General features: G+C 72.2%; 1 protein-coding gene across 1 annotated transcript; it reads left to right on the top strand.

Moving 5' to 3' along the window:
• Positions 1–303: 303 nt before the first annotated feature.
• Positions 304–27,243, top strand: GRAMD4 (GRAM domain containing 4; the record flags this gene model as incomplete). Its single annotated transcript, XM_084254499.1, has 19 exons — positions 304–332; positions 14,402–14,612; positions 15,560–15,680; positions 19,267–19,387; positions 20,107–20,165; positions 20,885–21,017; positions 21,351–21,376; positions 21,630–21,721; positions 22,347–22,438; positions 23,161–23,209; positions 23,941–24,012; positions 24,241–24,284; positions 24,361–24,470; positions 24,736–24,890; positions 25,365–25,509; positions 25,779–25,872; positions 26,338–26,422; positions 26,983–27,051; positions 27,142–27,243. 19 exons carry the CDS (start codon positions 304–306, stop codon positions 27,241–27,243), a joined length of 1,809 nt encoding a protein of 602 aa, XP_084110625.1.

Below are 27,243 nucleotides of genomic sequence, written 5' to 3'. Positions count from 1 at the left end.
CCCCTTTAAGGCGGGGCGGGCGGGGCGGGCGGGGCGGGCGGGGCGGGCGGGGCGGGCGGGGCGGGCGGGGCGGGCGGGGCGGGCGGGGCGGGGCGGGGCCGCGGCTGCGCAGGCCGGGCCGGGGCGCGCAGGCTCCGCGCAGCGTGACGCGAGCGAGCGCGCGACCTGGCGCCGCCTCCGCGCTCGTGCCGGACCCGCGGGGCCGCCTCCTCCGCTGCCGGCGCCGCTGGCTCCCGGGCGGGCGGGCGGCGGCAGGTGCAGCGCGGCCGGCGGCCGGCGAGGGGGCGCCGCGGCGCCGCGTGGATGCGAGCGGGCCCCGACCTGCGCTCCGGGTAAGCGGCGCCCCGCGGGGCCGGCCTCGCCGCGCGCCCCGGGACCGGCGGGGGGGGTGGGGGGCGCCGGGGGGCGGGGGCGCGAGCTCCCCGATACCCGGGAGCCGCCGGCCCCGCCCCAGAGGCCGCCCTGCCCGGGCCGGCGGGCGCCGGCCGCCCTTCTTTGTCGGGGCCGGGCGGGGAGGGCCGGGCGGGCTCGCGCCCCCGGAGCAGCCGCGGGGCCCAGGCCCGGTCAGCCCGCCCGCTGGGCCTGCCTGGGGCTGCGCCAGCCCCCGTGGGCCCAGCGGGCACCGCCAGCCTGGGGGCGCGGGGCCCCCTGCCCGCCATCCCCCGGGGGCAGCGGGGAGCGCCTCCCGGCAGCCCTGGCCCGCGGGCGTGGGGCGCCGGGCCGGACCGCCGGGCCGGGCCGCTGGTTCTGCGGAGCCGGGGTGCCGCTCTGTGACCTTGGGCAGGGAGGCTCTGAGGTCCCCCGTGCCCCGGTTTCCCCACCGGCTAGAGGAGGGGTCAGGCTCGGGTCAGGCTCGGCTGGCGGAGCATCAGAGGAGGGCGCCACGCCGCGCGCGCACCCAGGGCCGGGGCTCGGGCGCACCAGCCTCCCCAGGGCCCCGTGCCCAGCTGCCCTCCGCAGCCCAGGCCCCTCTGACCACGCGGCGGTTGCCCTGCCTGCGCCTGGCAGGGCCTGGTCTGTGTGGGCAGGGCTGCGTGGGCCCGGGCCTGTGGGGCCTCCTCCCGCCTGCACACCCCCGAGCCCCCGGCCTGCCTGCCCTCCCCGCCCTGGCCCAACACTGAGGCCCTGTGAACCCCCAGTCCGGCAGCGCGAGCTCGTGACCGGGTGCCGGCCCGTCCCAGACCTGAGGGCGCCCCGCGCGGCTCTGCCCTCCCTGCCTCTCGGCTGCTGGCTGCTGGGCGAGGCTGGGGTGGGCCCTCGTCCCCGGCTGTCCGGCGGCGGCTCGCGCTCAGGAAAGCCGTTTCCTGGAAACTGTCAGGAGGTGTGAGGCACAGACCTGGCAGCTGGTCCAGCGGCATCCAGCAGCGTCTGCTCTCCCGCGGGAGGGGCCCCCCACAGAGGAAGAACTGGGTGGTCTTCCAGCCACTGGCCCTTGAGTCCCCTGTGCCTCTTCTGCCTTATCTGCTCTCTCCAGCCCAGAGGGTGCCGGGGCCAGATGGGTGGCCGGCCCGCTGACCCCAGCCTTCCTGAGCCTCCCGGGCCTCACCTTCAGCAGCCCCGCCCGCCCTGCTGGCCTTCTCTGCCGGAGGACAGGCTGAAGCAGGACGAGCAGCCCACGGTCCGGCCGGCTTAGCCCCGAGCCCTGGCAGCCCTGGTGCCGCGTCCCACCCTCGTGCCGGTGACAGGCCGGGCCGGCCCTGGGGGAGCCCGAGTAGTTGGAGGGTGGATGCGCCCCTGGTGCTTCTGCAGGGTGACCCACAGGTCCCGCCATCTCTGCTCACGCCATGTGCCCCCGAGTCTCCCCCTGGAAGCAGATACTTGTGAGAGCCCCGCCGCTGCGCCTTGTGCCCCCGGGCTCCAGCCACGCTGTCTCGGGGTCCCCTCCTGTGGGGCTCTGGCCCTCGTCTGCCGTGCGTGGCCCTTCTGTGCGGGGGCGCGGTCTCCTGCCCAGGGGCCCGGTGGGCACTCCATGAGCCTTTCTGGGCTGCCCGTTGCTGCCAGGGACGTGCCCCCTGGAAAGATGTTTGTGTGTCCACCGCTCCCCTAGACAGGGCCACGAGGCCGTTCTGCGTGTCGGGGCCGCGGTCTGGCGCCTGCCTGTGCGGAGCTGCTGGGGCCTGGTGTTACCCGGCCTCCCGCCCTCACAGAACTTGAAGCCAAACGGGGGGACGGGCGTGGGAAGGGAGCGGCTGGAGTCGGGCGCTGGCTGGGGGGCCGCTTCTGGCCGGGGTCCCATGGTGGACCTGGCCGCCGGGGGAGCCTGCGGGCCTTTGGTTCAGGGATGCTGCAGCCTCGGGGGCTCGGGGCCCTGGGTGGGCTTAGGCCGGATCCCCGTGGCCTTTCCACCGATAGCAGCCTGGGCAGAACCTAGAAGGCTCCCTTGGCTGAGCCGGGGACACGCTCCTGGACAGCCCGTGCTGGCCGGGCCGGGGGAGGCCGGGGACGGAGCGTTTTGGTCCCAGCCCGCTCTGGGCTTAGGCCTGGAGGAGCCGGGTGGGCTGCGCCGACCTCCCGCAGGCCCGAGTCCCCTCGCCGGGAAGCCGCGCTCCTGTCACCCGGGCGTCCCGTGGCTGAGCAGCGGGCGGAGCTCCCGCCGTGAGGCCGCTGAAGGGCGTTGTCAGGCGGTGGCGGGAGCTCCGAGGTGCCGTGGGCGGGTCCTGGGCGCGGCCGTGTGCACAAGAAGGGGCGGGAGGCCCCCTCTGAGGGCTCAGCTCCTTGCCAGGCGTCTCTGCGGGGGGCCGACACCCCCAGCCGCACGGGCCGGGGTCAGGGCCGCAGCCGGGCTCCCCCGTGACCCCTGTGCAGGGCGCGCCGGCTGGCGTGAGATGTGAGGGTGCGCCCGGGTGGGAGCAAAGGCCTCCGGAGGTGGCTGGGAGCGGGCGTTGCTGTGGGCTGAAGGTCCAGCCCTGCGGGCGGGTGCTGGGCTCGCCCTGGGCCCCAGCCCCCTGCAGAGGGCCCGGGCACCCCAGGCGGGGGCCCCTGGGGTCTCTGTGCCTAACTCGGCCTCGGGCAGCCGTTGTCCCTCGTGGGGGCCGCCGCCGCTGTGGTCTCAGTGGTCACTCGTAAGTGAGGGTCCCGGCCAAGGGTCTGGAGCCCGGGGTGGCCCCGGCCCTTGCTGGCCTCACCCAACCCGCCACCCCGGGAAGCCCCGGTGGAGAGCGCAGGGCCCCGGGAGGATGGGGGTGCGGGGGGCCTGAGTTGTGTTGCCACAAGGGCGCTGCCCCTGCTCGGCCCAGGGGAGGCGTCGCTGACCTGGGTCCTGGCTCCCCTCTGGGAAGTGGGGGTGCTCGCCTCCCTCCGCCTCCGTGCTGGCTGGCGCGGCCCCTGTCCCTGCGGGCGGGGTGTGAGCGGCTCTCCCCAGAACCCCCCGGGCCAGCAAACCCAAGTCAGCTGCGGTGGGAGAATCCACACGCGCCCCTCAGGGCCACGGCGGCACTCAGCCCCTGGGGAGACTCCTCCCGCCCGTGTCGGGCTCCCCACGAGCAGAGGGAAAGGCGCTGCTTCTAGCCCTCCCCGGGGGGGTGCAGGCGCAGGAGGCGGCGGGACCCCTCCCCAGCCCCGCCAGAGAGCGAGTGGGTTGGGGGCACCCGCCCCGGGGAGAGGGCCCCGCCTTCTCTCCCTGCCTGGTGGGGCGCCCGTCCCAGGGACCCAGACCCCTGTCAGGCACCTCACTGCTCCTTCGTGCTGGGGAGCCCGCCCGCAGCCCCCCGCTGGGAGAGGCACTGCCCCCTGCTGGCCGCTCCCCTGCCGTCCTGCCTGTCCACTTCCCTGCGCACCGTGCTCCGCGGTGGCCTTGCCGGCGGCCCCCCGGGAAGGCAGGTGGGCACCTGGGGGCCCGCGCTCCCTGCCACGCGGCGGCGCTGCCACGGGGGGGGGGGGTCAGGGCCGCGCATGATGCACTTGCCGGCGGGTGCCCAGCTCTGCCTTCACGCCCCTCCCCGGCAGCTCCTGGCCCCAGGGCCTGCTTGGGGGTGCAGCCCAGCTAGGGGTGCTGGCCTGGGCACGCGAGGCTTGTGTTTGAATCTTGAGCATCGTGGTCGTGTGAGGCTCCGCCCGCTGCGGGTGCGCGGCTCTCGGGCGTGGAGTAGAATCACACCTTGTGCAGCCGGCGCCACGGTCTAACTTCAGAACGTCCCGTCGCCCCGAAGAAACGCGCGCCCTCCGGCACCCTCCCCCGTTCTCTGCCCCGCCCCGCAGCGGTCGGGCCGTGCCCACCTCGGGGTCTTCCAGCTCCAGATGTTTCTGTCGGTGGGGTGGCCCCGGCGCGGCCCCTCCCAGCCCCAGCGGCCCGGCCGCCTCGGGACTCTCGGTGGCTCCGTGTCCCCGCCCGCCCAGGGGTCTGGGTTCACCGCGGCCCCCTCTGGACTCCCCAGGCTGACCCACCGTGCGGGGGCCGCGGATTGTTTCTCACGTCTCGCCTCATCTTCCGTGATCCCCGCAACCGTAGCGTGTAGGTCACCTCCCCCGGGAAGCCTTTCTGGCCCTCCGCTCCCTCCAAGTCAGGGCCGCGTCCTGTGTGTGGCCGTCCGCTTGCCGCCTGCCTCTGAGCTCCTGGGGGCAGGGGCCCCACATTCCCGCGCTCCCCGGCTGGCCTGAGGAGGACCGTCTGGCGCGGGGCTGCAGCTGCAGGGCCCGGGACCCTGTATTTCTGCTCCTGACGGGCCTTCCTTCCGTGGCTGGTTTCGCGGCTTGCCCGTCTTGCCGCCAGGCCCTCGAGGGGGAACGGCTCCTTTCTCTTTGACGAGGCCGGACGCTGCTGCGCGGAGAACCAGCCTCCCGGGCTGCTGCTGAGCCGGCCTTTGGTTTTGTTTGTTCACGTAAGGTCCTCGCGCGCCCAGCGCCCCACCCCGTCGCCGTGACCGCTGGCCGAGTCCCGGCGGCCCTCCGGCCGGCCGGCTCCTCGGGCTTCCCCGGCCTGCGACGGCCTCGGCTGTGTGGGGGAGCCTGGCCGGGGTGTCTTGGTCTTTGGCCGCAGGTGGGAGCGAGGCCCTGACGCTCGGGCTCTGGACCTGGCACAGCCAGGGCCCGCCCGTCGCCTTCCCCGGCCCAGGGCGTCGGCGCTAAACCTCCAGAGGCCGAGTGGTTAAAGGAAACGCAGCGTGGGCCGGTGGCGCAGCGGTTGGCGCAGGGCCGTGCAGCTGTCCGCGGCCTCTGCAGCGCCGGTTCGATCCCCGCCGGCCGCAGAGATACCCGCATGGCGAGCAGCCCTCTCCCGTCTCCCCGCTGCGCCCCTCAGCAGTGTGTGTCAGTAGATCTGCCTGCTCTGCTCCCCGCCCTGTCTCTGGGGAATTCTCTCACCCTCCCGCGCATCTGGGCTGTACCCCGGTTCTTGTGTGCATAAATAGAGCTTATAAAAAAAAAGGAAACACACCGGCCTCAGCGCTCGGACTCAGGCTACGTGACACGGTGGGGCCACCGCCAGGTCCATCAGCCCACGGCGGCGCCTGGCCCTGCCGTGGGAGTCGTGGGGGTGGAGGGCCACGTCCAAGAGACTCGGAGTCGCGGCTGTCGTGTCCTCTCTTGGGGCCCCCTGGGCCTGTCCTTGGGGCTGGCCTGGGCGCCCAGGGTCTGCATCCTGTCGCACCCTGTCCCCAGCAGTGGCAGCCGCTCCCGCGCGAGCTGGGCTGGACGGGCCTCCCAGGCTCCAGGTCCGGGCTGCCTGCTGGTCGCGGGGCCAGCGCTACCTGCCACCCGCCCCGCCCGGTCCCAGGCTGTGCTTGGATCTAGTGAAAGAGCGACCTGGCCAAAGAGCGCCCTCAGGGACGGGGCGCTTGGTTCAACAGCCTCTGCTGAGAACGCGGCCAGGTGTGACTCACAGGTGTGACTCACGCAGCTGTTCGTCCGAAAGTCGCAGAGGTGTGAGCGCCTGCGTGGGGCGGGCTGGGGCGTGATGGGGACCCAGAGGGGGCAGACCAGGGACGTTCTCAGGGCCAGCCCGGCCCTCAGGCCCGGCAGCGGCAGAGGCACCAGGCGGTCACTCACTGTTTGCTGGGAGGAAGCTGAGCCCGGGGCGGCCCTGGGCAATGAGGTGGGCGGCCTGTTCCATGCCTGAGGGCCGGAGGGGCGCGGGATGGGGGGCAGCTGGCCTCGTCCAGGCCGCATCCAGAGCCTGGGCTGAGCTGGGCCTAGGGGTGGGCGGTGGCACCAGTGTGCTGTCAGGACCGCACGGGCCGGGAGGGGAGGCAGCTGGAAGCACAGGGGCACCCGTGGGTACCTGGTCTGGCAGGGGAAGGGCCTGGGGCCGGCCGCCAACTGGCAACTCCTGGCACTTCCCTGCCGCGCAGACAGCCACAGCAGCGAGACGGGCGAAGGTCGGGTTGGCACCCAAGTGTCCTCAGCCTGTAGCTGCACACCCTGAATCTGAGCTCCGCGGTGCACCTGGACGGAACCCCCTCCCCATCCTCTCTCCGCCCCCCCGTCCCCCAGGCCATCGGTCGGGCCCCAGGAGGTGGGGACAGGACAGGGCAGAGGCGGGCGCGCAGGCCAGCTGGAGCCCAGCCGCTCTTCCCTGGGGCGCGCGGCTGGGGGTGGCTCGGGACGTGCCAGGTCCTTGGGGTCCCTGACGGTCCTGGCTGCGCGTGGGGAGCCCCAGCCGTAGGGTGGGGAAGGAAGCCCTGGGTGTCGGGCCTCCACCTGGCGTGGCCAGCGGTGTCTGTCTCCGGGGAGCCGCTGGGGAAGGGCCCGGAGCTGCCAGGCCCCAGCGGGTAACTGTCCTCTCCGTCCCTTGGGCCTGGACGGACGTGACCGTGAAATCCCCCTTCTCCGAGGTTCTCCCCCCCAGGACCTCACTTCCGTGCCTAGAGATGGAGGGCGGATGCTTTGGGCCCCACACTTACAAGCCTGAGTGGGGTGATGCTGTCAGTCCCCGCGGAGGCCCTGGGAGGGCCCCGCCCCCGCCCCCGGCCCCGGCTGAGGAGGGACAGAGGCCCCTCTCTCCTGCTTGCTTATCTGCTCACTGAGGTTACGCGGCTTCACACCCCTGTGCGGCGCCCCCCCCACCCCCGTGCCCGGCCCCGTCTGCACAGCCAGGCCCGCTCCCTCCCGCCCGGGCGTAGCTGCTGTCGGTGCAGCGGCGCCCCGAGCTCGCCTCTGGAAAGAAGCCGGGCCCTCACCCTCATGCCATCTAAACCGAGGCCCCGGCCGCCCACGCCCAGGCCCGCCTGCCGGGTCCCGCAACTCCCCGGCCTGACAGCTCCCGCCCTGATTTCTCTGACGGCACTGGAAGGACCGGTAGGCACGGCCGGGGGATGGAGAGCATTCTGGGCCAGGGCTCAGCTCAGCTGTGCAGGGAGGAGGGATGGGGCCGGGCAGAGGGGGGCTGGGGAGGAGGCCCCCAGGGCCCGGGCAGAGGATGGGCCGTCGCTGGGGTACGCCCCAGGGAGGACAGGTGTCCCCGGTCACCTAGGGGCCGTGGTGGCCTGGGCAGCCCACAGCACCTGTCCAGGCTGGGAGGGGCTACTGTGGGGCAAAGCATGGAGGGAGGTGGGTTCTGCGCCCCGCTGCGTGTGCCCCCAGACCAGGCCCAGAGCCCGCAGGTGCCAGGCCGCGTCTCGAGCGTGCGGCAGGCCCAGAAGCTGCCTGGAGAGACCGTGCGCCTCAGGCTTGTAGAGAACCTGCCTCGGGTTTCTGGGCTGATCCGAGAGGCGCTGGGAAAATAGGCCATTGGCACAGGTCCCCCGGCCTCGGCGTCCCGGGCTGTGACTCCAGGGCCCCGCCCGCGTTGCGGGCTCTGGGCCGTGCTCCTGGGGCAGCAAGCAGCGTCTGAGTCCAGGCTGCCAGCAGCCCCGGGCCCAAGTGGGGGACTCCAGGGGGACACGGGCTCCATCAGGCAGGTCAGCTGGAGCCCTCTTGTCCCCGGCCCCTGCTTGTGTGCAGGGCAGCGGCTCGTGGTCACCTGCTGGGCAGGGGCGCCCGTCCAGTTGCAGTCAGGTGCGAAGGGCAGCCCCTCCAGGTCCCTGGCCCCGACGGGGCCTCTTTTCCTCCCGTCGCCCCCTCCCGGCTGACCCAGGGAGCTGAGGAGCGGGCGTGGTGGGGGGGGAGCAGTCGCCCCGCCACACGCCCTCCCGTGCACGCACCCCAGGGAGTCACTCGGTGTGCTCTGGCAGGCGAGCCCGGGCACAGCCCCGCCCCGAGGGGAGGTGCGGGCGGTGTCGCTGGCTTCCTCCCTCGCCCCGGCTCTCTGCGAGGGGCCCAGGCTGCGTCTCACCTGGCTCGGCTGCTGGCCAGGGCAGCAGTTGGCACGGGGGTGAGTGGGCAGGACGCGGTAGCTGCCCCGCCTCGCGGTGACAGGCGGGTGGAGGCGGCGCCTGGGGGCGGGGCGGGGGCTGCCAGCTGGCCTGCGGACCCCCTTCTGGGTGGCAGAGGGGGGCCCTGACCCGGCGGCCGCGAGCCAATCTGCCGGCCTGCGGCGGGGATCCTGGGGTGCGGTGTGGGAGGGCTCGGGGCCCACACGTGCGGGGAGGGGTGGACCCCCTCGCTGTGCCAGCCTGTCCGTCTGGTTCAGCCAGCTCCCGGCCTGCTCGCCATGGGGCCCGCCCTGCCCTGGGGATCTGCCGCCAGTCCTGGGTCCAGCCGGGAGGGGAGGCCCACACGGCGGTTCCGGCAGGAGAGGCGCGTGGAGAGATCGCCTTGGATGCGGACGGAGCTGCCCTCGGCCCGGCCCCCGGCCTCTAGCCCCGTCCCTGGCCCCTGCCCCGCCTGCGCGCTGTGTCCGTGAGCGCCGTGCTTTCCTGGAGAAAGCGCCTGAAGCCCCACGGCGCGGGGGTGCGATGGTGCGGTGAGTGGGGCCCTGGCCGGAGGCCGAGGGGCCGGCGTCTCCCGTGGAACGTGAGCCCGGCAGAGTCTTAGGCGGGGCGGGCGGCAGGCGGCCTGGACGGGGGCAGGCGTGTCCAGGTGCGCAGCTGGGCGGCCAGAGGTGCCGGCGGAAGCCGGTGCACGCGTCTTTCTTAGTTGCCTTGACGGGGAGTGACCGGCCGGGCTCTCCCCATGTGGGGCCTCTTGGAGAGAGACCCGGGGGTCCCTGGCGCGCCCGCACCCGCCCGTTCTCCCGGAGGGCTGCCAGGAGGCGGCTCCCGCAGGTCTCAGCTTGCCTGGAGGCGCCGGGCGGCGGGCTCTGCGCCCAAGCCCCTGCCCCGCGGGTCTTGGGGAGGGGGCCTCGCGCTGTGAGAGGGCTCTCCAGGGTGCTCGGATGGGCCGTCTCTGCCCATCTCGGGCCCGGGGTTCCCCAGCTCACAGCCCCCAGCAGGGGCAGAACATCAGCTCCCGCCCAGGGCCCCCAGCGTGACCTTCCAGCCCCGCTTCCTCCAGGCGGCTCCTTCCCGGCGTTTCTCCCGCCTGCTCCCCGTGTCCCCTGTGGCCTCCACAGCGTTGCCCTTGGCACTGGCCGCACGTGGCCGGACTCCCCGCCCCCTAGCTGGAGCCTGGTCTCCCGGCCGTCCTGCCAGCCCCTCAGGCCTGTGATGCTCAGGGCTCTGGTGCCTCCCTGTGAGCCAGGCTCAGGCCTGCCCGGCGTCCGGTGCACGGCCCTCTGGCCTGCCCGCGGCCCTGTGGTCCTTGCCTGCCCACCTCGTGTCCCCTGACACCTTCCTGGAGGTTTTCAGTGGACCCACGTTAGACTCACGGATGGCGCTTTTGCGTTCTCTCCGGGCGTATCTAAATGCAGCGGCACACGGGGACCCTGCCTGTGCCCGCCGCCGCCTCGGGACTGGAGTTCCAGGAGCGCCGCCCGGGGCCCTCCGCTCCTGAAATCACTGGGGTTTGTCCTCCCGTGACCACTGCACCCCCCTCGGCCTGGCGCCTCCCGTGTTGTCGCTGTCCCCGCACGAGCTGAGGGGGGTGGGTGCTCCGGCCTGCCGGGCCCCCCGCGGCCAGGGCTTTGCCCTCTGAGGGTCTTGTGCGGACGGTGTGTCTCCTGGGGACCGGGGTGGAAAGGATGCCACGGCCCAGCCCGGTGCATGCTCCGCACACTCGCTCGCGCACACACACATTCGCACGCACACGCTCACGCCCGCTGTGGCGTAAACACGCTTCATCCACGGCAGAGTTGAGGAGTGAGGACGGCCTCCAGGCCCTGAGCTTCAGCCCCCCGGCCTCGCCCGCAGGGGCCCCTGCCGCCCCTGGGCAGCAGCCCCGCTCACAGGCCAAAGGGCACCTACTCCAGGTCCGGCCGCTGCAGGCGCTGCCCGGCCGCTCCCAGGGAGTGGCCGGGGCCGGGCGGGAAGCCACATCGTGCCAGACACCCGAGGGTTTCCTGCAGCTGCCTCGGCTGCCTCCTCCCGTGTCCCGGCGGCCCGAGTGACAGGGAGTTGGGAACGGGCTCCTGCCAGGGTCTCGTGTGCGCGCTTAGTTCGGGTGATTTGCTTGTAAAGCGAGGTCCGCGCGGCCCCGCACTGTGGGTGCTCCTGCTGGGCTCGCTTTCCTGCAGGAAAGGCCCATGTGGCCGTGCCAGGGCGGGCTGGGGCTGCCCACGGAGGACCCCCCAGCCGTGCTTTGCACCAGGGTGCGGAGGCGACCCCGTCCGTACCCACGGCCGAGCCTCATGTGCGGCCAGGAGGACGTGTGGCCCCGAGCGGGGCTGCTGGGAAGACCTGGGCTCATGCGAGTGGCCAGCAGAGTCCCAGAGGCCAGGGCTGTCGGGACCGGGATGCAGGCTTGGCCCGGCCGTCTCCTCTCACCCCTGTCGCACCTGCAGACTGAGCTCTCGCCCGCAGTCACCGCGGTGCACCGTCCACAGGGGAGTGCCCGCAGGGGAGCGCCCCCCGGGGAGCACCATCCGAGCCTGGCGGCCACTTGTGCAAGTCCACCCGGAGCGTTGGCCCGTCAGCGCCGTCGCTGTCCCTGTCTCCCTCTGCTTGGGGGGAGGGGTTAGGGGGCGGCTGATGTTCCCAACCACCTCAAGGGGACGGACACCACCCCGGTTCACACGGGAGGGGGTGACCACTCTGCAAGACCCTGCCTGCTCTCCTGCCCCCTCCCGCTGTGCCCCCCAGGACCCTGGTGTGGACCCCGTACCTGCTGTGCCCCGGCCTGCCACCCGTGCCCTCCCTGCTGTGGTGCAGCCCCTGCAGAGGGGCTTGGGCCTGGCCTGAGCGGGGCCCAGAGCCCTGGAGGCCGTGCTGGGGGGTCCGGCTTCCGTCCTCCTGGAGAAGCACAAGATGGCTGGGGCCTTGGAATTAAATTTCTCATGACTTTTCGTGGACTCCAGGGTGGCGGCCAGCACGGCTTGAGAACAGCGTCCCTGGTGGCCTCAGCGCCGAGTCCCTGCGGCAGGCCAGCCGCGGCCACTGTCTCCTGGAGAGGGAACCCGCTTCCCTAGCTGTGGGGCTGGCGTGGCCCCGACGCTGCGCCCCCTGCCCCGTGTGTGCAGCCCTGCCGTGGTGGCCTGCGGCCGTGGAGCCTGCCGAGAGCTCCCCAGGATGGGCCGCGCTGGCCGCGGGTGCCGGCAGGTGAGCAGGGCTGGCCCCAAGCAGGGTGTTGGCGGGACTCCGAGCCAAACCAGACGGGATGACGCACGACAGCGGGTCAGCTTGGAGGAGGAGCCGCTCAGGTGGGGACACCTGGAGTGTCGGCCCTCGGGCCCAGCGGGGGTGAGGGGCGGGCAGGGGCTGCCCTGGGTGGTGTTGGGCAGGAGGCCTCCGGCCTCCACACTCCTGCACCGTGTGGCCGGCCGGACAGAGGGCAGGTGGGGGCGGGGAGCAGCGACAGGGACCTGGCTCGGACCCGGCTGTCGGCTGTGGTCGCGGTGAAGCCTGGAGTCACGGGATGCGGGGCCCCGGGGAGGCCTGGGCTGCAGCAGCTGCTGGACACGCTGCTCTCTGTGCCGAGTCCCCTGCCACAGAGATGACCAGCGGGCCGTGGACGGTCCAGAGTGGAGCTCCTGGGAGGTGGGCAGGTACAAGGCCAGGTTGGCAGCGCCCTCTGGTATTTATGCCAGGAGCGTTTGTGGCCCCTGCATCTCCATCTGGCAAGACTGAGACCCAAGTCCAGGACGAGGGAGAAGGCTCCTGGACAGGCCCCTCTCGTCCATGAGTCTTGGGGTGGGGGCCGCTGGGGTGCCGAATAGACTGGGGCTTGGTGGGCGCCTCCCCCAGCCCGCGTGTCCCCTGCAAAGCCTCTGAACGCTCAGCCGCCCCTCCCGCCACCCGGCCGTGAGGCTTTGGGGCTGTCCTCCCAGAGGAAGAGGCCGGCTGCTGGCCAGGCAGTCAGCAGGAACCAGCCCGGGCCGCGGCTGAGGGCGGCGCACAGCTCTTGCTCAACAGCTGGGTCCCCGGGCGTGTGGTTTGGGACAGGGGCGCCTGCTGTGGGAAAATGGCCTCTGTTTACCCAGGGTCAGAGCCGCCCGCGGAAGCCGGGCAGGGCCAGGCAGGACGCGGGTCTGGGCGCGGAGCTGGGCCGCAGCGGAGGGCCGGCGGGGAGGGCCGAGCCGTGCCTCCCGGGCCGCGGCAAGCCTGGAGACCGGGAACCACTTTTGTTTTAAGTCTCGGGCTGGGGGGAGGGCGTGAGATAAAGCCTTTTGTGGCTGGCCGGCCCGGCGTCCTGGACACTGCCGCCTTTGTGTGCAGAAGCGATTCAGCGGGTTTCTAGAGCAGCGTGCTGCGTGCTCCGGGGCCAGCTCTGCTGGACTCAGGCCCGCGGCGGAGGGCCGGAACGCGGCTGCCCAGTGCCCGGGCGGAGGCGGCCGTCTCCCAGCCCGGCCCAGCGTCCTCCTGGGCCCCTGGCGCGCTGTGCCCTCTCTGAGCCGGCCTGGGTGCCACGCAGGGACAGTCCAGGCCCCGTCCACGTGGAGGTATGAGGGTGTCCCCCCGAGTGCGGTGGGCAGCAGGGCGGCAGGTCTGTGCCGAGTGGCCTCTGCCCAGGGCCGGCGGGGGGGCCGCTTCCGGGGAGGGTGTCTGCGGCGTGGGCCCCCCTCGGCTGTGGGGAGTGAGGGGTGGGCGCTTGGAGGCGGGAGCTGGCAGGTGGAGGGAGGGCCGGCTGGGGCGGGGGTGACCACAGCGGTGGGAGCCGGGGCTGGGGGCGCAGGTGAGACTGCTCGGCCTTCGCTCCCAGGCCCCCGGCTCAGGCTGGACACAGCTCCGCCCGCTCCCCCCAGTGGCCCCTCATCTGCCTGCTGGGGCTGACGAAAAGGAAGCAGGGCCCCAGGGGCCTCGCACAGCCCCACAGCCCGGGGCAGCGAGGACCCCAGGGCTCCGAGCCTGCCGCATCCCCTCACCCTCGGTCGCTGTGAAGGGCGCCGAGGGCTGGGGTGTCCTGGCAGCTCCGTCAGGCGACCGAAGCTTGTGATGCTGCTTGGTGCAGGGGTGCGGCTCCCCGCCCCGTGCGTGGATGTTGTTAACTCTGCGCCGTTGGCGCTGGCCCCGGCCTGGGCCACCCCCACCCCCCGCCAGCCTCGGGTCCAGGGTCAGGCCTGGTTCTCTGCGTCTGTCCCTTGGCGCTGTCTGTCCCGAGCTCCCGAGGGCCGTCCCGGGGCTCTGTCTGCCCCTCCCTGTTCCGCGTCCTCCCCTCCAGGGAGGGCGGGCTGCCGTGCTGTCGGAACGGCGCATGCTCCTCTTGTTCGCCGCCGAGTGGTGCTCCACGTGCTGCGTCTGCCCGCCCGCCGCTGGGCCCCCGTCCTCCTGCCGGCAGTGACCGGGCGCGAGCCCCTCCGCTGGGCTGAGGAGGGAGTGGGCCCGACACTGCTGTCCGAGCCAGGAGGCGCTGCGCGAGGGCGTCTGGGGGTGTTGCCCAGGTCTCCTGGCCGCAGTGATAACGGCCCATGCGGGCATCGGATCTGCTCCTGGACATGCCTGCGGGGGGCGGGGGGGGGCTCGGGGCCGTGCGGCGGTGATGTCTCCTGGCCGCGAGGTCTCCGCTCGGCTGGACCCCCTGGCCCTGCAATTTGTTGGGACTGTCGCGTGGTGAGGACCCTGGCTCTGCAGGGGCCATGTGCCTCGAGTCTCGCCGGTCCCCTCACGAGCCTGAGCAGACGAGGTCTCAGCTCTGTTGCTCCGGTCTCTGTCCCCCGCTCCGTGGACCCGCCCCCCAGGCTTCATCAGCTTAAGGTCCCCTTTTTGTTGATCTGTGAGCTTTAAGTTTATTGACCCTTTCGGGGAAGCTGGAGCTCCCCGTTCCTGGAGGCAGAGGCCTTTGCAGAAGCTGGCGTGCGCCTGGGCCAGCAGCAGACACCCCTCTGGCCCTCGGCACCACACCCATGCGCCCGCGAGAGGCGAGAACCTTGGCTTCCTTCTGCCTCGGGGGACCAGGGCAGACTCGCCTGGAAGGCCGGGCCGGTGGGGAGTGGGGTGTCCCTGAAAAGCTGCATTGGCTGCTCCCTGCAGGCAGGATGTGACTGGGCCGGCACCAAGGGCCGAGCTGTGTGGGCAGCGCCCTGAGCTGGAGGGGACGCTGACCCTCTCTTCCCCTGCAGGGACCCCGACCGTCATGCTAAGGTAAAGCAGAGAAGCTCAGTGCTGAACATGCTAAGGAGGCTGGACAAAATCAGGTTCAGAGGTCACAAGAGAGACGACTTCCTTGACCTAGCGGAGTCTCCGACCGCCTCGGACACCGAATGCGCAGACGAAGTCCCCCTGAAGATCCCTCGCACTGCCCCCCGGGACAGCGAGGAGCTGAGGGACCCCGTGAGTGCACCTGGCCGGGGCTCCTGCGCGGGCCTGGCACCCTCTGTGCTGGCTGCCCCTCGGCCGGGCGTCGGAACTGCGCGCGGGCCCCTGCCGGCTCGTCCTGCCCCATCCTCCCCGCCCGCCTTGGTTTTCTCTGGGTGGTCGCGCTTCTGCGGAGAAGATGCTGAAGCCGCAGCCTGAGCCTGGACATTGGCGGGACGTGCGGAGAAGGCTGCAGGAAGCCCACCACCAGCCAGGGGTCCAGGACCCCGCCGGGCGCAGACTGGGCCTTGCCACCTGCAGGGTCCTGGGGCTGGCCAAGGGTGGGGTCTGCGCGGCCTCCGTTGGGAGGAGCATGGAGGCTCCATGCTCTGCCTCCACCTTCCTGGCCAGCTGCCCCCCAGCACTGACCCAGCAGGCTGCCGCAGGGCGCACAGTCAGTGTCCTGGGGTGACACAAGGTGTCCAGCAGTGGGACGCCACACCTCACGCAGGCGCCCATAACCCAAGCCCTCCCTCGCAGCTCGGAGGCGGCCGTGGCTTTGGTGGCCCCTGCAGGCGAGGCCAGGCCCGGAGTGGGGTTCACGTGCCTCAGGGGCCCATCTGAATAGGTCTACGCAGGCTGGCAGGCGGATGCGCCCACCCTACCCGCCCCCTGCGGCCTGTAGCTGAGCAGTCACAGGCCCGTGGCCGCCCAGAGGCCCCTGCTTCTGTGGCCTGGGTCGGGCCTGCAGCCCACGGTGCTCGGGGCATGCCCGGGCGTCTGTTCCTGCGTTGTGTCTGCAGGTGGCCCCATGGGGCTCTGGGTCTTCCTCACTCTCTGGGGTGTTTCTGCCACCGGCCGGCAAGGCCGAGGTGATCTGTGGTTTCAAGGCGGCCCTTCTGGATTTGGGGGCTGGGGCTGAGCGGGGGTGGCGTGCACGGGGCCTCCCTGGCTCCTGAGTGCCTGCCCGTGTCTCCCTCCAGGCTGGCCCCGGCTCCCTGATCATGGCTGCGGGGATCCAGGACTTTACCCGGACAGAGTCTGACCGGCTGAACGAGATCAAAGGCCACCTGGAGATCGCCCTCCTGGAAAAGCACTTCCTGCGTGAGTCCGGCCGGGTGGCGCGGCTGGGCCGGGCGGCTCTGGGCTTGGCAGGGGCAGCTGCGGCCGGGGGGATGTCACCGCGGGGCCGCATCTGTCCTGGGCGCGAGCCCCCCTTGCCTCACCAGCCCGCCTGCGGCTGACGCTCCGGGGCGCAGGGAGTCCTGGGAGGCGGCGTCTGCGGGCCCTGGGGCGCCGCATTGCAGCAGCTGACTCAGAAGTCAGGGGTCTGAGGGGTCTGGGGTTCCATTTCTGCTCAGTCTGCGGCGGGCGGGTCGAGGCAGGGGGCCCGTGGCGGGCGCTGTGTGCAGGGACCTGGCCGACAAGCAGCCTCGGGAAGGGCCCGCTGGGCCTCGCAGACCTGCTCTCCCCCCTCGTCCTCCCTGCTCGACACGCACGGACACTGAGGCCGGGGCTGGGAGGAGACACCCACTGGGAGGCAAACCCTCTGCCCGCGAGGGGCTGCCTGACCTACCGGCGGGCATGGCCTGACGCACTGTCACGGCTACGCGAGGCCCCGGCCCAGAGCCGTGCCCACACTGAGCTGGTGCCCGAGAAAGGGCCCTGGGCACTGTGGGGGGCGCAGAGGCCCACGAGGGCGTCCCCTGGTGGGGCAGGGCTGGCAGGAGCGAGCCCCTGGGGAGCCCAGGGCGCCTGGCCCGATGCGGGGTGTCCTCGAGTACCAAGGGCGCTCCTGCCGTGGGAGTGGCCGTCGTGGCTCTGGCAAAGGTGGGGGGCATTGTGGCCTCCTGCATCCTGAGCAAGTCGGGTAGACGCAGAAACAGCCCATCTCGGTGCCTCTTCCACCCGCCCTCCCAGCCCTCCCCATCGCTGCCCCCCGCCCCCAGCAGCCTCTCCTCTCGCCCGTGAGAGTCCAGCAGGCGCGCGTCACGTTTTGAAAACAAGAGCCACAAGTCCAGTGTCCCAGCAGCAGACTATTTCCCTTGAGTGTCGTAGATGCCCCCCCAGGCTGTTGCCCCCAGCCCCCAGGAACCCCTTGCTGCCCTCCTGTTGGGCCCCCTGCAGGTCCTTGTCCTGTGGCTGGCGGCCAGCAGGCGGCCAGGCCCGCACCCCTCCCTCTCCAGGCTGACCCGACCCCCGCGCGCCCCGCCCCGCCCCGCCCTGCTGCTGGTGGGCTCCGGGACGTCAGGACCCGGCGCCGCTTGCCGGACACGACGCGTGTGAAGCGTGCGTTCGTTCTCACGGTTGTCTGGAGCAGTCTGTGGCTCTAGGTCACGCGTGTGCAGGGGACGGTGCCCCCACGTGCCCCCACGTGACCGCTTGCCTTTCGGTGTCACGGTCTGTCCGTCTCCCGAAGGCTTTGTGGGGGAGAGGTGGTCTGCCCTTCCCCTGAGATGCGTCCTCCCCTCCGCCCCCTGGCCCCGGCCCCAGGGGCAGGTCCTTGGCAGGTCCCTGGCCGAGTCCCTCTCAGGCTAGGGCCAGCGTAGCCGTCGCCTGCGCCCTGTTGACGGACGAGCTCGGCCCCCGCTGCAGGCGCCTCTCCCCGGCCCCCCTGGAGCCCAGCGCTGGAGGGGCGCCTTGGCCTCAGTGGGGAGCCTGTCCCTCCTCCACTGCCGCTTCCGCCCCGGGGCCGTCGTGTGTCTGAAAGGGTGCGGGTGCTCCTGGGGCCCTCGGGTATTCTGGCGGCCCTGCCCTCCCCTGACAGAGGGGCGCCCGGCAGGTGGCCGGAGTCGGCCTGCGAGCCGGGAGCCCAGAGCGGCTCTGGGCAGGGCGTGGTCTCCCTGCTGGAAGGACCCAGGTGGTGGAGGGAGCCCCTGAAGGAAGGGGCCCGAGCGGCCCCCCTGTCTGGGCGACACCCCAGCTCTCCTGGGCTGTGCGCCTGCCGGGGCCCGGCTTCATTGAGGGGTCATCGTCGGCCTTATTTTCGACTGCGGCTGGGCCGTGTGCCAGGAGGCCCCTGCTCCAGAGTTCTGCTTTGCGGGTTTAGGAATAGCCTCGAGCGTGTTCCTTCCTCCGTGGCTTCCAGGAGCAGGGTGGCGGGGAGCTGCGCCCCGCTACGGGTGGGCACAAGCAGGCATCCCCCGCGAGCCCGGTGCCCGGAGCCACCACTCAGCTTGTTGGCCCTGCCCTTCCTCCCCCTAGACGCAGGGAGGTGTGGTGGGGGCCGGGGTGTGGCCGGCCCCTGGGGGTGGCGCCGTGTGACATGCGCCCACACAGTGCTGTGTCTGGAGCACCCGGCCTTGCCCCTTAGAAAGCAGTGGCCGTGGGGTCCATAAAGGGGTGCCCGTCTGACCGAGCTCCTCCCCGCCAGCCCCTGGAGTGCCCGCTCGGGCTGGTTCTGGCTGGGGTCCCCAGCTGCAGGAGGGGGCACTTGGAGGAGGAGCCAAACCCGAGGGAGTCAGGTCGACACTCCTCTGGGCCCGGGCATCTCCCACTCAGGTGGGGCAGGCCGGTTTCCCTGGGGCCACGCCCCCCGCAGGTGTGGCGCCCGCTCTGCTCCCTCCCCACTCATCCGCCCTCGCCCTGGGGTGAGATGGCCTGGGGGGAGGCCGTCCCGCAGGTGCAGAGGCTCAGACAGTCCGCACTGGCTTGCAGGAGGGGCCTGGGGTGTCCGCCAGGCGTTCAGAGACGCCAGCGTTCGGCTGCTGCCCGTTGGGGGCACTCGCATGGGCGGGAGCCGTCAGGCAGGACAGCCCCAGAAGCGCAGCTGCCGTTCCCCTCCCTCGGCACGTGCGACTCAGGGTCTGCGCGGGGTCGCTGGGGGGCCTGGTGACCCTGGTGGGAATGGGCAGAGTCAGCGGGCCGTGTCCTCGCTGGCCACGCCTCCTGGGGTGCTGGGCACTGTCTCCCCTGGAGCCTGCAGCTTCACCCCCAGACAGATACTCCCTCCTCCCCAAGCCCCACAGCCCTGTGCCCCGTGCTGCAGGCCAGACCCTCCCCACCCCAATGTGCCCAGGGCCCACCCCCCAGACAGGGGCCCAGCCTGGCATGGCGGCTGGTCCTGGGTTCTGAGAGCCCCAGGAGCGCTCAGTCGTCGCCGGAGCCCGGGTAGCTAGTCCTCGCACCCGCCTGCCCCTCCCGGCCCCCCTGAGCGCCCTCCCTGGGCCTAGCGGGGTGGTGGCAGCCCCAGCTGAGGGGTGTCCGCCTGGCCACGCCTCGCGGCAGTTGTGCGACGGCTCGGCATGGCCGTGTTTGGGGAAAAACCATCAGTTTTGGAGACACGTGGGTCAGGTCTGAGCCTGGGTGCGCAGGGCAGACTGGACAAGCGGCCGGGCTCTGGGAGTGAACCCCGAGCCGGTGGACGGGTCCAGCCAGCGGGTGTGGAGGCAGCGCCTACAGAACGGCCTCGGGCAGGCACGGTGACCCCTGCGTGTGAGCAGAGGCGCTTGGGCGGCTGGAGGGGAGGCACCGCCGAGGGGAGGCCCGGTCTGGAAGGTCTGACCCCGCTTGGGAGAGACCTGAGGGACAGACGCCGGCCCTGGGGGAGATGCGCAGAGGCCTTGTCCTCCTCTGGGTCCTGCCGATGTGGGGTCTGGCCTGTGGGGTGCCCCTCCCAGCAGGGCTGGAGAGCAGCGGGCCAGGTGTGGTGGGTGCCCCCCGCCCCGAGCTCACCTGGGGTCCCCCGCAGAGGAGGAGCTCCGGAAGCTGCGGGAGGAGACCAACGCTGAGATGCTGAGGCAGGAGCTGGAGCGGGAGCGGCAGCGGCGAGCGGAGCTGGAGCAGAAGGTCCAGGAGGTGCTGCGGGCCAGGTGAGAGCCGCTGGGCCTCCCCTCTGGGTGGGCAGGGCTCAGAGCCCGCCCCCCACGCCAGGTGACCGCTGCGGCCGCCTGCCCCTGGACCGGGCTCCTCAGTCCCAGGGTGGGGGGTGGCCCTTGCTGACCAGGCATGGGGGGCACTGGCCCAGGCGCCTGCTCGGGGTCACCTTCCCACCCGCCGCCACACCCTGCCTGCGGGGCTGACCAGTGGCCGCTGCATGCTGCGGGGGCTGCTCCGAAGGACCCGGGGCTGGGGCGCTCCTGTTCCTTCCCTGGCCGTGAGTGCACATGGCTCTGGGGCCCACATCCATTTGGGAGGGCCGGTCGCCGGCGTGACGCCCTGGATACCTGCTGGCCCAGCCCCTGCTGGAGCACACCCGCACCCACGGGCCTGCCTGTCCCGCCAGGTGACTGGGCAGCGCCCAGGGTGGGGACTTGCCCTGTCACAAGCTGTCAGACCAGCAGCAGCGCCGCACCGGCCACCCCGTGCTCGGCCCCGGCCCACATGCGGCCAGAGCCGTGTTCCGAGCGGGCAGGAAGGGCCTTGACGCCGCGCCCTCACAGCCAGGACACACGCCTGTCTCGAGGGCACTCCGCGCTGGCCAGGACCGAGGAGGGGCAGGTGGCCCGGGAGCTGGCGGGGCCGTGCTGTCACGGGCTGGACTCGGGGCCCAGCACTCACCAGGTCTCCCTTGTCCTCCCCCCTCTGTAAGAACCGAGGAGCAGGTGGCTCAGCAGCCCCCGAAAGGGCCGGCGCCGGCCAACGGAGCAGGTAGGCCCCTGGGGGCGGCGGGGGGTGGCCCGGGCTCCGCTGGCAGGGCCGCCGTGTCTCGCCCGTCGCTGTGCGTGACCAGGCGAGCGCGGGGTCGATGTGCCGCCCTCCCCAGCCAGGACCCAGCCCCTCCTGCGCCGACTCGTGCTCTCTGTCCCCGTCCACATCCGGCATTGCCCTCCCAGGGGTGGCTTGGGGGTGGTGGGGCTGAAATTCCAGCGTCCGTGTGGACGGCCTTCTGGGCCCACAGCCCACCAGTCACCCAGTGTGAGCGGCCTCTCCAAGGAGCCGGGCTGGCCTGCTGACCCTTCACTCCAGGCCCTGCCCACGCCCCTGACCTCTGCACCAGCCTCCAGTCCTGGTGCAGACCATGTGTGCCATCCACTCCTTAACTGGCTGGACAGCGCCCCCTGCGGGCGGCAGAGCAGACAGACCGCAGAGTCCTGCGCCTCTGCGTCCTGAGGGCACGGCTGTCCAAAGGCCGTGCCAGACCTGCCCTGCCCTGGCCGGCCCCCAGCTGCCACCCGGCCGGCAGACCCAGACATACCAGTGTGGCCGGGAAGCGGGGGTCGGCGCAGCCCGGCTGCCCACGCGCCCCAGGGCCCACTGCCGGCGGCGTGACGGAAGCGTGACGGACGTGGGTCGGGCTGAGCCCACCCGGCGTCACCTGGTGCCCCTCCCGGCCCCGGTGTCCTCACCCGGCTCGGCCTCACCCACAGACCGCCGGAGCCAGGGGCTCTGCTCCCGCTTCCAGAAGTTTTTCTACGAGAAGTTCGGGGAGTACGTGGAGGACTTCCGCTTCCAGCCGGAGGAGAGCACCGTGGAGACGGAGGAGCCCCTCAGCGCCCGGAGGTGGGTGGGTGGGGCCGCTGTGAGCACCCGCCCTGCCCAGCCCTGGGCGACTCCGCGCCGCCCTCCACACCGCGGCGCGCCTCCTCCTGGGGGGAGCCCTCAGGGCCACAGCCCCAGCCCAGGGTGTGCAGGTGCCCCGGGTGGGCCCCGCCTTCGAGTCTGGTTCTGGGGGGGCCCAAAGGGAGGGGGGGCCGCGCACGAGACGCTCCTCCTCCCAGGAGGCAGCAGCAGGCCTGTGCTGGGGTGCGGCTCCCGCCCCTGGGGTCCCTGTGCTGCCCTCGTGCTGCCGTGCTGCCGGCGCTGGTGGTCACGTCGCCGCCCCCTCTCTCGCAGGTTAACGGAAAACATGAGGCGACTGAGTGAGTACCGGGCGGGGCGGCCCGAGCCTGGGGCGGGCGGGTGGGGCTCAGCCATCTCCCCGCAATGGGATTCCTTCCAAAAGGGTGTCCGCGCCCTCGGGGCCGCCCTGGCAGAGGGCCCGGTCCCCCATCGCGGGCCTCGGGGGCGGCCCGGGCAGCGCCGGCCGCGTGGTCAGGCGCCGGGCTCGGGTGGGCTTTGCTCCTGCGCGTGCCCACCGGGCCGGGCTGCCTGACCGCAGCCCGTGTGTGCCAGAGCGGGGCGCCAAGCCGGTCACCAGCTTCGTGAAGAACCTCTCTGCCTTATCTGACTGGTACTCCGTCTACACGTCCGCCATCGCCTTCACCGTGAGTGTGCCGCCCGCGCCCCTGGGCCACCCCTCCCTCCGCGAGGTGGCCTGCCGCCCGCCAGCCAGGAGCGCCCCTGGCGCCTCTGGGGCGGGAGCCTCCCCGCCGAGACGCGCCCCGGGCGGGTGTGCAGGCCGGCCAGGGACCAGGGTGCGCCCCGGCCTGTGCTCTCCGAGCCCAGCAGCCCCAGCTGGCTGGTGTGAGGGGCGCGGGGCACCCAACTGGCTCTGGCCGCGTCCCCCAGGGGCGAAGACCACCCGCAGATCTCCCCGGGTGCCATCCACCCACTCACCGCCCCTCCGCGCCCTGAGCTCACCCGCCTCCATGCTGGGCGGCAGGCCCACCACGAAGGGGCCCTGGCCGCGGGCTCTGACCCACTGTGCGGGGCTCACGCGTGGCTAGGACCCAGCGCGGGCCAGCGGGTCCCCTGTGGGGCTCAGCCCTGTTCCTGCTTCCGGGGCGTGCAGCCCCCTGCCCACCCAGCGGCCTCCCCACACTGCTGCCCCCCAGCCCTGTGGCCCTTCCCTGGCCTGCTATGTTCACCCAGGGCCGGGACCCTTGGCGGGCAGCCTGGCAGGAGCCGAGGGGAGGCGCAGCCGCCCTGACCCCCCGCCCCGGCCCGCAGGTGTACATGAACGCCGTGTGGCATGGCTGGGCCGTCCCCATGTTCCTGTTCCTGGCCATCCTGAGGCTGTCCCTCAATTACCTCATCGCCAGGTGGGTGGTGGGGGCCGTGGCTGTGCCCCCCACCGTCACGTGCTGGCCCGGCCCAGGAGGGGAGGTGGCAACTGGCACTGGGTCACCCTCGGGGCTCCCCCAGGTGTGCTGCCGCAGGAGGGGTCCCCACTGGGGTGGTGTGCCGGGAGCTGTGGGGCTCTGTGGCCTCGGGCCCGGCGTGGGGTGCAGGTTGAGTTAGGGTCAGGCTGGGTGACCTGGGCCTCGCGTGCCCTCGCCTGGGCTTCTGCAGTGCCCTCCAGGCACCCCCTGACCTCGAGGCCGGGCTGACTCTGGGAAACCAGAACCCCAGGGTTCCCCATGCCCCAGCAGTGGGTCTCGGGCTCCCCCAGGCCCGAGGGGGGCCCTGCATTCCTGCTCCCGGCTTCACCCAGCTGTGGCAAAATGCACGTTTACACCCTAACTTCTCGACGCCTCTCGGGTCTGCCTGAGGCGGCTCTTGCGAAGCTTTCTTACGTAGAAAAGCAAGGCTTAGACGGGCGAGGGCCTGGCCGCCACTTGGCGCAGCTGGCCGAGGTGTGGCTGCCGTGACCTGCTCCCGGGGAGCCCAGGCAGGACACACCCTTGGGAGCCCGGCACACTGCTGGTCCAGGGCAGCCCCTGTCCCTCGGCCGGCACTGTGGGGCACCCCTTCCCTGCTGGACTGAGGTTCCCCAGCCCCACCCGCCGGCGCCGCCATCCTGAGAGCTGTCTCCTGCCCGCAGGGGCTGGAGGATCCAGTGGAGCATCGTGCCGGAGGTGTCCGAGGCGGTGGTGAGTCCTGTGGGCAGGGCCGCCAGCCCGCAGAGCCGGCGCCCCGACTGCAGCCCCAGCTGCCCGGCCCCCCACCTGCCCACACGCGGGCCCCTCCTGCAGGGGAGGCAGGCCGGGCCGCTGCAGCCCCCAGTGTCCCGGGCGGGGGTAGTCGGCCGGCCAGCGGGCGTGCAGCACAGAGACCACCTGGCTGGCCACCACGGCCCATGGCCCACAGCTGTGCCCACTTTGGGGGCAGCTGCGGTGAGTGACTGTGGCTGAGACCGGGGGGCACAAGTGGTTCACGCTGGGCCTTGTTCAGGGGAGACTGGCCTCTGTGGGGCCCCGGGCAGCGTGGGCCGGAGGGCGGTTGGCGGCTTCAGGGGCCCCCAGCGGCCGCACCGGTGCCTGCCTGAGTGCCCCGGGTGGGGCGGGGCTTCCTGCAGGAGGCCGCCCTGGGAGGGTCCAGCGGGATGACCCTCACAGGCCGGACATGGCCAGCCCTGCCCCTGCCTGGGCTGTTTCCCTGACTGAGGTGGGCGTGAGGGGCCTTGGAGGTCGTCTGTCGAGTGTGCGGCTCCTGCCTGCGGCGCTGCCCGGCACCCGGCACCCCCGGGGGCCAAGGGGGTATCTGCCGGGGTGGCCCCCACGCACACCGGTGCGGCCTCCAGGGACGGCCCCGGCTGGCCAAGTCGCAGTCGCCGGACGCCTCTGTGCCGCTCTGTCAGCGGAAACTCTCTCTCTGACCGAAGGAGCCGCCCAAGGAAGACCTGACCGTGTCCGAGAAGTTCCAGCTGGTGCTGGACGTCGCCCAGAAGGCGCAGGTACTGCCGCCCGTGCTGGCTTCTTCCAGCCCCCGGGGCCCAGCACCCCGAACTCAGGCCTGTCCATCCGCTGTCAGCTGGCCCCCACTTAGCCTGCCTGTCGGCCTCTTGCTCCCGTCGGTCTGGTGGGGGCGCCCCCCGCTGCCCGGGCCCTGCGGCTCTGGCCTGTCGCCCTCTCGGCCAGATCCCGGCCCCCGCGCTGTCGTAACGCCGCCCCTTCTCACGCAGAACCTCTTTGGCAAGATGGCCGACATCCTGGAGAAGATCAAGAAGTGAGTCCTGGGCCCCACGGGCGGGCGGGCGGGCGGGCGGGCGGGCGGGCACCGCTGAGCCCTCCTCTCTCTCCAGCCTGTTCATGTGGGTGCAGCCGGAGATCACGCAGAAGCTGTACGTCGCCCTGTGGGCTGCCTTCCTCACCTCCTGCTTCTTCCCCTACCGCCTGGTGGGGCTGGCCGTGGGTGAGTGCTGGGGCCAGGAGGCCCCGGGGACGGCCCTGCAGGACTAGAGGGGAGACTCGGTCATGCTCCCTCATGCGGGCACAGCACGCCTTCCTCCGGGTGTCCGTGGGCTTGGGGTGTCACTGGCACCCCCTGAGCCCTCACCGGGAAAACCTGGGCTGGCCCTGGGGGCATAATGACACGGATCCCTCGGGGCCCTCCACACCCTCTCCTGACGGCCCTGCCGGTGCCCGCCCCACGCGGAACTGGCTCCCCGCCCCCGCAGGGCTCTATGCCGGAGTCAAGTTCTTCCTCATCGACTTCATCTTCAAACGCTGCCCGCGGCTTCGCGCCAAGTACGACACCCCCTACATCATCTGGAAGAACCTCCCCACAGACCCCCAGCTCAAGGAGCGCTCCAGCACCGCCGTGCCCCGCAGGGTGAGCGTCTCCACGGCATCCCCCAACCACAGGGCCGCGCCGGGCCCCGAGGCAGTGCCTCCTGCCTTTCCGCGGTGCTGAGACAGCTGAGAGCCCCGCGGGGGCCTCTGCGTTACCAGCGCGGGCAAAGCCGCATGATGCGGGGCGGAGGGGCTGGGCTGGAGAGCACCCCACCCGGCCGAGCCCCCGGATCTGCGCGCAGATGCTGTGAGCCAGGCCCACCCCAGGCCTGGGCAGCCGGACAAGCATGGGCGGTGCCGCGCTGCTGGCGGGGGGCTCTGTGGGTGCGAGCTGGCCCCCGCCATCCTCAGCTCCGAGGTCTGGGCAGCAAGTCCAGGCGGCAGCCGAGGTACCCCAGGCTGGCAGGAGGCCGTGGCACCGCGCCCTGAGCCAGGACACGTTGGCGGTGCAGGTGGGCCCTCCGGGCGCCCGGGGAGCCGCCGGCCCGCAAGGCTGACGCCCGTGCCGCCACAGCTGCAGACGGCCGCCTCCCGGAGCTACGTGTCCAGCGCGCCCGCCGGGCTCAGTAAGGACGAAGACGCCGGCCGCTTCCACGGCGCCAAGAAGGGCAACTTCCACGAGATCTTCAACCTGACGGAGAACGAGCGCCCGCTGGCAGGTAGCGCCCCTGGCCTGGAGGCCGCGGTGCGGGGAGGAGCCCAGCGTCCGCAAGAACGTTCAGATGGTTTTACAGCAGAACCTCCCCCACATCTGGAAAGCGGCTCAGCCCCTGCGGGTTCTGCTCTCCGATCCCACAGGCAGCTCCACCCTTGCCCCACTCTCCCGGGGGCTGCCGGAAGTCGGCACAGCTTGGGCGGCCGGTGGGTGGGCCCCAGCCCCCGTCAGAGGGCGCCCCTGGGTGTGGGCCTGAGCCCTTCCCGCCCCCAGTGTGCGAGCACGGCTGGCGCTGCTGCCTGATCAACCGGGACCGGAAGATGCCCACGGACTACATCCGGAACGGGGTGCTCTATGTGACCGAGAAGTGAGTGGGGCCGCGCCGGCGCCCAGGCGTCTCCCCACAGCGCGGGGCGGGCGCGGCTGCTTGCGGCCCGGTGGCCCCACCAAGGGTGGCGGGTGCTCTGATTGCGGTGCGCATGCCGGGTGCTGCTGTGCTGGGTGCTCAGCCCCCCTTGGGGTGCAGCGTGGCTCAGCCCTGCTGGGGGCCGCCCCTGGTGTGGGAGGTGCTGAGCAGGCCCGTGGGGGCTGTCCTCAGCCTTGGGGGCCCGAGGTCACCCTCTCCCCCGTGTCAGCCCCTGCCTCGGCATCAGCCAAGGTCAGGATGGGTGGGAGCCCCCGGGGCATCCCCCGGAGGTGCCCTAGCTGACATCAGTTAGGCCAGCGCCCTCCTGGGGAAGTCGTGGGCCCTGGCACCGGGGGCTGCCCTCTCCCCGGGGGCCTGGGTGGCCGGGGCCCTTGGTCTTCAAGCTCCCGCCCGTCTGTCCTGCAGTTACCTGTGCTTTGAGAGCTCCAAGTCTGGCTCGTCCAAGAGGAACAAGGTCATCCGGCTGGTGGACATCACGGACATCCAGAAGGTGGGCCTTGCCCCCTGGAGACTCCTGCCCACATTAGGGCTCCCCTTCCAGAAGGGCCCATGCCAGGCCCTCAGCACCGTGGGTGTCGCTGCCCTGAGCCCACTTCCTCTCTGGGCCAGCCGCACATCAGCCCCTGTACCTCCACAGAGGGGGAGGGATGGAGCGTGGTCATGGCCTGGCCTGCTCGGCCTCCATGCAACAACTGCTGTTTGTACCCCAAGTTTCCAAGCCAGTCTCCCTCCAGTGTGGTCAGAGGGTGGACGTAGGGGTGCAGTGTCCCCAGAAGGGGCTGGTGCCCACGCTCAGCAGGGAGGCCAGGCCCACCTGCAACTCTGTGCACCCAGGCCCGGGTGGGTGGGTCTGGGGCCGCCTGGCGTGTCAGGACTCCTGTGGAGGAGGACTCTGGTGGTGTATCAGGGGTGTCCCCACTGGGACGGGGGGAGGGGGCAGGGACGTGCAGGGCTGCTCTGTGCGGCTGCCCTCACCCTGTGACAGGCAGGACACCCTGGGGCGGGGGGGGCCCGCAGAGCACGGGTGACCGGCGTCCTGCCGTCTTTCAGTACAAGGTCCTGTCCGTCTTGCCCGGGTCAGGCATGGGCATCGCTGTGTCCACGCCGTCCACCCAGAAGGTGAGTGCCAGGCGGGTGGCCAGGGGAGGGGACGTCAGTGGCCGGGGGTGGCCCTGGACCCGGCCTGCAGCTCTTGGCCTGTCTCCGCAGCCGCTGGTGTTTGGCGCCATGGTGCACAGGGACGAGGCCTTCGAGACCATCTTCAGCCAGTACATGAAGATCACGGCGGCGGCCTCGGGCAGCGACAGCTAG

The sequence above is a fragment of the Talpa europaea genome (genome assembly GCF_964194135.1).
Source record: "Talpa europaea genome assembly, chromosome: 15".
In the NCBI taxonomy this organism is placed as follows: Eukaryota; Metazoa; Chordata; class Mammalia; order Eulipotyphla; family Talpidae; genus Talpa; species Talpa europaea.
This window is presented reverse-complemented; position numbering and strand designations above follow the sequence as displayed.